This window comes from Cucurbita maxima, unplaced genomic scaffold (assembly GCF_002738345.1).
Source record: "Cucurbita maxima cultivar Rimu unplaced genomic scaffold, Cmax_1.0 Cma_Scf00024, whole genome shotgun sequence".
NCBI lineage: Eukaryota > Viridiplantae > Streptophyta > Magnoliopsida > Cucurbitales > Cucurbitaceae > Cucurbita > Cucurbita maxima.
Window position 1 is genome coordinate 437,339 of NW_019272040.1, and position 9,308 is coordinate 446,646.

Here is a 9,308-nt window from a genome sequence, read left to right on the forward strand (position 1 = left end):
AAAAAAAAAAAAAAAAAAAAAAAAAAAAAAAAAAAAAAAAAAAAAAAAAAAAAAAAAAAAAAAAAAAAAAAAAAAAAAAATGAATACAATTTCAAAACTGATAGTCTGTTTGAAATAAACTTTTGGGCAGCCCTGAATGAAAACATGACCAACTGAACACAGAGTTGTTCAACGGGCACCTAAGTGGTAAGTGCATACACTGCATGGCCTACGAAAACAATAAGCGTCTCTCATGTTATGATTTTTATTTATTAAGCATCTATAATATGTTCTTCAACTAATTATGAATCATTTTGCACTTTGCAGTTGCACCTTGTATCACATTATATTCACAAAAAAACTCACAGAAAGTACAAATTATATGAACAAGTAAGAAATACAAAGTAAAGAACGCCAATTCATTTGCACATAAACTTCTAAAAGAATCCAAAAGATCTTTCAAATATGTAAGAGTAAGACCATGATGATAGAGTAGACCACAAAGTGACTAGTGACTTTTGACAATTCAAAATACAGGTCTGAATAAACACTTCGGATTTGCCAGATCGAATAACATAACTAATGTCAGAAAAACAAAATGGTATGAGTCGCATGACCTATGAGAAAGTTCAATCAATAAATAAATGAACAATATGAAAAGTTTAAAATAAGTCACGCAAAAAATAATTGATATTTATAGCTAGTTAAATAAAAACGAACTTATCCAAAGTCCACCTTCTAATATTGTCAGCCATATTGAAACAGGGGATGTCTTTCCAGAATATATATATTTTTTGTAAGTTTTCCTGTTAATGAGGACATAAAATAATAGAAGGCTCATCAAAAAGCTACTTTCTCGACCTTCCTTCTAATGTTATCTACACAAACAATGTTTTTCGCAGAGCAGTTGCAGTCAAATCACTAAATATATAAAAGAGCAGACCCTAAGGGTGACACTTCGGCACTAGAATAAGAAGGGATACTCAGTAGAAAAATATGGAACATTGAGCATGTAGAACTGCACTTGGCAACATTTATGATTTAACCCAAGACATACTTATATCTAGACTGTAAGTGGTAAAGTTTCTAACTTGATTCTGGACCACTTGAGAAGCTGTTCTATAGCGTTCACGTATCAGTTTTCCTGGTTCACCTGTTGATGAAAGTTCACTATTGGCATTCCAATTTTCACTCAAACATAAATACAAAAGCTACAGACTTGTGCATGCATAGAACCGGATTTTTTGCTCTAGGAACTGACGCAAAAACTTTTTCATGCACCAAATAACTGCGTGAGTTGACCAATTCATACGTGTTTTAGTAGAGAGAGATAGAGAGACTACAACTGAGAGAATATTAATCCATATAATTACATAGCTACTTTACAAAAAATATCTACATAACCTGATTAAAGAATATGAAATGCTTTCACCTTTCAAAATTTTCATTCAAGCTTTTCAAGTGGCCGTAGACTTGGTGAGAAATCTATTCAACTTGACCCATTAATCCACCATCAAGTTAAGGACTAAAAGATTCAAATAAGTCATCTTGGTCCTATCTTACCAGCTCTTTCTGATTCTAATTCACCAGCGGACATTATCACGGGTTCCACTCCCATGGCCTGGAATATAAGTTCAGTCTGAAATGACTTTCCTTGACCCTTTCCTCCCCAAATACCTGTAATACAAAACATTTATATTTCCAACTGCCCACTCATCTCTTATGGAAAAAATATGGAACTGGTCAAGATAAAATTTATCCAGCGTAACCTACAAATCAAAAATAAAAAGAAGAAAAGTTTCTAGCATTATCATGAAGTTAACCATGTCAAGATTGATAAGACACTGATTCCATTCTCAAAAGGAAAAACTGATGAAGATTTCAAAGCAATGGAATAGACTCCCATTGACACATAAATTGATGAACTTTTCAATAATAGGTTTTTAACATTGTGTTCTATTAAATTGACTATAAAAGAATTTTGCATTGAAACCAGTAAATTAAACGAATGCATACCTAAGATAAGGGGAACTTTGATATTGAGAAGGTGAACTATGAAGTTCTTCACAATGTGGCATACTGCACAACAACAGAGACCATGTTAACGTGTGTTAACTTAACTGCTACTTGTTTGTACTCATTTCATGAAAGAAGGTAGAGTCTTCCCGCAAAACTTCTCCGTTTTAAATTCCTAAAGAGAAAAGCACTACCATCACATCTTCATGCTGCATTTCTCTTCCAGTGAGTCAGATTACAACAAAAATATTAGCTTACAATCAGCAGAAAGGCTCATTAGTCAGAAGACAGAAAGAGGTCAGACCATCTTATGACCAATTTAGAGCATTTAATATGAAATAATGACTTTCTTATCCAACAATGAGGATGTTTGTTGATTTTGTCGTGAATTAAATTGTCATAGAAGCTGTAGTTGATTGTTAAGTGCTTAAAAGAATTCCCTTTCTAAAAACTCAACAAAAAAAGTATCACAAATTAAGATCTGTATTTCAACTACTGACAATTTATTCACTGTTCTTCTGCAGTTCGCCTACATAAATATATTTGAAGAGAGCTTAAAGAACCAAAACACAGCCATAAGTTTTTAAAAGGATATCGAGTACAATACAGAATGAACAAACAATATATACATAAATTGCTGAGAGTGAAGCAGTCATTGATTGGTTTTATATAACTAAATTGTTAAGATTTAAATATGATCTTACATCTAATAGCAACTGAATTACTGTTCGAATCTAAAAAGAATGCAACAAATAAAGTGGAGTGCAACACAGATATTAATGAAGTTTATTACTTCTTCAAATGTAATTCATCACATGCCGTTTGTCAATACCAAGATCCAAGGAACTTACCAACTTTATCCTGTCAAAAGAAAAAAAAAAACCCGATGATAACAATGTAAAAAGACAGGTTATTGAGAGATGATCATTTTCAAATAATAACACAAAAGATTGCAGAAACATAAAAAAGAGAAAAAAAAAGTAAGAAGCTGAATGCTACAGACATGTGCATCTAGACCATGAACCAGTGGTGGTAAAATTCACATTTCTTTCCTCGTTGTAATGTTAAAGTTATAAGGCAAATTGCGATTCCAAGTACAGGAATTAAATATTTCAAGATCAAGGAGCACAAGAACAGTGTACATTACACTTACAGGAAATATCAATTCAACTGAAAATAATGAAGAACAAAGAAAAGGATCGATAATTAAAACAAACTGAGGTGGAACGAAGTAGAACGACAAAATTACCAAGAAAACAGAGGCAATGTAATAATCTCCTTCATGATTCAAAAAAAAAAAAAATGCAACGATTAACCAAGGTGGAAATGTCCCAAGTTCTACTCGAATTTAACTAGAGTTAACAGGCTCAGTTTGATTCCAAGTACTGGAATCAAATATGTCAAAATCAAGAGCACGAGATTGGTTGACGTTGCACTAACTGAAAATATCAATTCAACTGAACAATAAGAACAGTAGTGAAGAACAAAGAAGAAGAGTCAATAGCTAAAGAAAACTGATCCCGAACGATGTAGAACCGGTAAAATTACCATGAAAACAGGGGCAATGTAATAGTCTCCTTGAAGGTGCTCGAACGATCTAGTGACCTTCTGGCGGTAATCAAACACAATGTCCGCTACAAAGAAAATCAACACGAAAACGAAAACACTAAGAAAACTGAAACCATAACCACAAAATGAAAAGGAAATAACAGTGATAAATCGGACACTTACAGTCTCTGCCAAGGAAGTTCCCGGCGAAGAGATCGTCGATGACGCCAGCTCTAGCTCCGACGGCGATGTTCATATTATCTGCCTCGTTGCCAAGCCTATAGAGATAGTCCTTGCCCTCGGAGTCCTTGGCTTCCCAGGAAGATTTCTCCGACAGCCTCTTCGGCTTCTGCAAAGGCTCGCCGCCGCCGTCGCCTTCACCGGAAACATCCTTGCAAGATCGAATGGAGAAGGAACGAATTCGGCTTTTTCGCGCGATAATTAAATTTTTGTACTGAAAGAGTGAGGGAAGGGAGACGGCGGATATGGCGATAGCCATTTTTGTTCAGCCGAATTCGGCATTTTCAGATTTAAATATGATTTTTTTTTCTCTCTTTTAGTTGGATCGATTTATGGATTCGGTTTATGTGGTTTTAACCGCTTTGTTGAGGCGGGGGGCTTGTTTGGACATGAGAGTTCACTAAACGCCACTGGAATAGCAAACCGAACAACTCCCTGGAATTTATTATTGACAAATGATTAAGCATTTTTTTCTTCAAACATCGATTTTAAAAACTATTTTCATAAATATCAATTCAACTTTTAAATCATAAAAAATAAAAATTAAAAAAAAAAACTCAAAGTATATATTTTTTTAATTTAAGTATATTCTTTAGATTTTTTTTTTTAATTTAAAAGTATTATTGAAACTTTTAAAACTTTACAAGTTAAAATATATACCTCATTTTTATTGGTTGAATTAATAAATTAATTTACTTTAAAAATTAAATATAATATAACACATTCTCTTACTAAAATTTAGTTTAAATTAAATTAAAAACAAATATTATAATCGTTTGTCGTAATCCATAGATGTAATTCCAGAAACCAAACTAATGAAATAAGATCCAACGGCTCCAGCCCACCATTGATCATGGGTTAAGAGTTGGGCTAAATAATGGGTTTCAAACATAATTGTATAATTTATTTTTACTAAATAGTTTTAAATAAATAATAATTGTTTTCTTTAGGCTATATACTTAATAAGCATTTGTGCATATATGATATATAATTTTCGTCCATAATTTTATATTATAATTTATTATTATATTGAATAATATTTATAATTATTCTAAAACGAAGAATAAATTTAAATTGATTGGACTCAATCTAATCTCATTTTACGAAAAATGAACCCATTCATAAATTTTTTATTTATTTGATTCAATTCAACCAAATAAAATCATAAGCGGACAAATTTATGGTCTAGTTTGTTTATTATTTTGTTTAAAGTAATTTCCAAAAAGAAACCCACTATTTAAAAATAATAATAAAAATAAAAAAACAATGGCCCGTAACGTTCACTTAGTTGGCCATATGTGTGGTGGCTCATTTTAGTGGGAAAATACTAAATAAATATTTTTAAAAATAATTCCTATACTTTTGCCGACCACGGAGACTAATGTGGTGGGATGGGTGTTGGTCTTTTGAGTGAAATTTTGGATAAAAGTAGGGGTGGATTTGAAAAATATCAAAACAAGTGGGTAATATTGATCAACCAAAGGGGTCAAATTATAATATTGCAAAAAAAAGGGGTAATTTTAGGTTTGTAGAAAAATAATTATTATATCTATATTTTAAAAATCTCGATTTTGTCTTCTCTACCACTACCTAAATCTTCCAAATACATTTTGACATTCTTAAAATAATATTTTTAGTTTATGTTTTTTAATAAATCTTTAAATTTAAAAAAATATATTTATCTTGCACATTTTCTATTTTTAGAAATTATTATTATTATTATTATTATTATTAGTTTGTCAAATTGGATAAAAATTAACTTTTCAAACGACAATGACTGAAATAGAAAGAATACTCAAGTAGGATCATATTTTATGGTGTCATTTTTCTCTTTAAACTAAAATTATTTGAGAATTTATAGATGAATTGTTTTAGAGCTTTATTTATTTTTTACATTCTTTTAATAAAAATATTGTTTTAAACAATGGCATACAAATATTTTCTTATGGAGATTATTTTGAGTTGAAGCACGCCTATATCTCTAGACCCGTTTTCATATCGAAAGTGCTTTATTAACGACAATTTAACGTGTTTTTCTTAACTTTTAGATAAACTCTAAAGATGTTCTCAATTTCATTCTTTCACTAATCCAAATTATAATAATAAAAGTATTATTGGCAATATAAATTTTTAGAAACTTGTACTCAATCATTGATTTCAAAAAAAGAAATTGTGATTTTTTTAGTGATGATATTAACGTCTATTACGGAATCTAAAAATTTAGATTATAGTAGACACTATTTGATTTATTATTTTTAATGCGCAAAATTTTGCCCACCAAATTAAATAAATGTAATTATTAGTTTATATGCATAAAAATATTTGCTACTTAGAACTGGTCAACTATGGCTATATATATATATATTATAGAAAAAGAAAAAAGAAAAAAAAAAAAAAACTTGGAAGTCAAAAGAAAATGTTTTGAATGTATAAGATGGAATGATTCAAACCATTATTCATTATTACATTATAATTCTCAAGTTTGAAGGGAAAATGGAAGTGGATTATTTTTCAAATTTACCCAAAAAAATCTAATACAAATTCGAGAAAAAATGAATATTTTTTATATTTTAATAGAATTCTTATTACTACCAACATATCAAGAATTATAATTTTCAGAAAATAAAATTATATTTCAAAAAGGAAGTCATTTATATTTTCTCTCATATTTAATAATTATATTTGATTAGGGAAAAAATTGAAAATATCAGAGAAAAAAAACTATTTATTTACATTTTAAAAAAATAAAAATAAAAAATAAAAATAAAAATAAATAAGGTAAGATTGAATATTTCCACTTGTAGTCACATCCAGCTATCTCACCGAAAGATCGTCTAAAATTTTAACTCATCTCACTCAAAGATCGTACAGAGTTTCAATTCGAAAGCAAATCTAATCTTTACTTTCTGTACTTAATTCTCGACTTTTTCTATTCTCTATGTACTATCGTAAAATGTCATATACCTAAATTCGAAATATCGACATCTTTGTATCTCTTTTCTTCCTTCAAAATTCCATTTTCGACTTTTTTATAAAGTGCTAGAGATTCGAAAATAAATTATAGACATTCTCTTAAAAGATATGATACCCATCATTTTTTTTTTCCTAACCTTTTTCAAAAGACCAAGTAACTAAAAAACCATATCCGTGTAGTTGTCCCCTATGATTGTAGGCCATGGAATTCATTCCCTTAAAAACATGAGAAAACATACCCACCACTAATGAACATACTTACAAATAACATAATTAATACTTTACCCAAACACCTTCCATCTCATAAAGGCTACCACCACATTCCTCTTTCAAAAAAGGAGGGAATTTCAAAACAAAAGAAGAAACAGAACCCATTACAAATTTTAAATTGTTAATTTCTTTTGAAAAGTAATATTTTTTTAGAAATTAGAATAGAATTCGACTCAAAGTTTGCTTGAAATACGTTTTAGATTAAATATTGATCTTAAAAAATAGATTTCTATAACATCAACATTGAAACCCAATTTAAACTACTAATTTATTTAAAAAAATGACTATAAAAAAACATTTTTTTAAAAATCATTTCAAACAATATACCATCATATTTAATCTAGATCACAATATGATAATTAAAATGAACAAAAAAAAATTGAGGGGTTTTTTTAAAGATAATGAGGTAAATAAATTTTGATTAAGAAATTACAAGCAATGTATGAGATAAATGGGATGGTTGCTATCTTGAGGCATAGTTTATATATTTGCCAAAATTCAAAGGTGGAGTTTGAGTGGCAGATAGGAGAGGCAAAGGCAATATACTATGCTCAAAGGAAAGGATTTTGACTTCATGAGGGCCCCAACAATCCAACAGACATATTCTTTAGGTCACATCCCTGGTTACCAATTGAACCAAAATTAAAGTGTCTCCCATTAATGAATGGAATCCTTCTACCCATTTCGCTACCTATTCTGCCCTCACTATCTTTTTTTTATTACCAAATTATCACTCTAATCCTTGGTACAATTAATCATACATACACATCGATCTATATAGATATGAGTATCAAATGTTTTATAGGACGTTTTTTCTTTTAAACTGGGATAGAAACAATGAACTAGTATCTAAAGAAAACATGATATATCAGAATATCGATTAAAAACTAAAACAATCGATGAAATATAGCCACACGGGACTTCGGTGTGCTTCGGACTTTTCCCGTTTTACCCCTACCAATACAATTCCACTTGGTTAAACCCTTTCATCTTAAAGTCTTGAACCATTCACATGTTGTTAGATTCCTTAGTTCCACTTCTTTCTAGTTCCTCATTTGGTAATCCAATCAATGGCCACAGAAAAATTGTTGAAGAATCTGTAACCATTCCTTTGTTCAAAATTATTCTTAGCTAACACTATTTTCAACTCCTAAAGTTATATTCCTTCTTTTTTAATTTGGTTTCTTTTTTTTTACCGTTGATCTAAAAATCTGAGGAGGAGGATGGGGATAGAGTGATATTGGTTTAAAGAAAATTCAACCAATACGTAATTGTTGATTATTATCTCTATTTTTCAGTCAATTTATTGGAAGAAATTGATTTTAACCTCGAAAATGAAAATTTAATAACGATAGTAGCTCTAGTTTGTTAATTACATCTTTTAAGGCCAGTGATCAAGTTAGGTATGAAATATCATTCAAAACTCTTCCACATCCCTACTTAAAATACAACTTTGAATCTTATTTCGATGATGATTTTAGTTGTTTTCGAGGATAAGATAATTGTATGGCTTAATTTTTTATTGGATTTAGTAAAAGGTATTTTTGAGTCCGATAAATAGTGTTTTTACCAGATATTTGTAACTTAATCTTAATGCGAGGAGATTTTAGAATATAACAAGTCACTTAATATGTTTTGATAAAGTTGGGCAAGATTTTATTGGAGAAATTCAATAAGTGTATATATTTCTTTTCACATATGGATGGATTCAAGGATATTTTTATAGGGAAGAATGTCTTTTTAGATTTTTAGATTTTGCAGTATTGGATGAACTTAACTGATTTTGATCATCATTTAAAATGTGTAATGGATTTGATATACACTAAAATATCTTTGGTAAATTTTAATTGATTTAACTAAACTTTTTTTTTGTAATGTTTGATGGAGTATTTTAGTCTTTCTACAGTGGAAAGATTCCAAGTGTTGCCTTTTGGCCATTTGTACAATTAAAAAGATTTTTGGGCTTTTTCAAACGCCTATTCAATTCTGTCAACTCTTGCCGTTACCCTTCCCCTTTCTTCAACCCCAAAATTGGAAAGTATGTTTTTCTCCCCTCTTCCAAGTGAGATGGAAAATGAAATGAATCGTCACTTATGATGTTTTTGTTTTTTCTATTTTCAATTTTTTATTTCCTACTTTCTATTTCTTACTTTTTAACTATTTGGGGAGAAATATACGAGATATATGCAAAAAAAAAAAAAAAAAAAAAAAAAAAAAAAAAAAAAAAAAAAAAAAAAAAAAAAAAAAAAAAAAAAAAAAAAAAAAAAAAAAAAAAAAAAAAA

The 9,308-nt window shown here is 29.4% G+C and overlaps 1 protein-coding gene and 2 long non-coding RNA genes across 3 annotated transcripts in view; 1 reads left to right on the top strand and 2 right to left on the bottom strand.

Moving 5' to 3' along the window:
- Positions 1-2,419, top strand: part of LOC111497608 — a 13,078-nt gene extending 10,659 nt beyond the window's left edge. Inside the window, exon 3 of the long non-coding RNA XR_002720635.1 lies at positions 2,408-2,419. This is a non-coding gene — a long non-coding RNA (uncharacterized LOC111497608). The remainder of the gene's footprint in view (positions 1-2,407) is intronic.
- LOC111497605 (ribulose bisphosphate carboxylase/oxygenase activase, chloroplastic) overlaps positions 1-4,085 on the bottom strand; it is a 7,385-nt gene extending 3,300 nt beyond the window's left edge. The window contains exons 1-6 of the mRNA XM_023148441.1: positions 3,727-4,085; positions 3,544-3,629; positions 2,847-2,856; positions 1,996-2,058; positions 1,543-1,656; positions 1,071-1,132 (exon numbers count right to left, since the gene is read on the bottom strand). Of these exons, the coding sequence (XP_023004209.1) occupies positions 1,071-1,132; positions 1,543-1,656; positions 1,996-2,058; positions 2,847-2,856; positions 3,544-3,629; positions 3,727-4,042 (651 nt within the window). The 5' untranslated portion in view covers positions 4,043-4,085. The remainder of the gene's footprint in view (positions 1-1,070; positions 1,133-1,542; positions 1,657-1,995; positions 2,059-2,846; positions 2,857-3,543; positions 3,630-3,726) is intronic.
- A 3,353-nt stretch (positions 4,086-7,438) lies between these two features.
- Positions 7,439-9,308, bottom strand: part of LOC111497713 — a 9,442-nt gene continuing 7,572 nt past the window's right edge. Inside the window, exon 5 of the long non-coding RNA XR_002720655.1 lies at positions 7,439-7,646. This is a non-coding gene — a long non-coding RNA (uncharacterized LOC111497713). The remainder of the gene's footprint in view (positions 7,647-9,308) is intronic.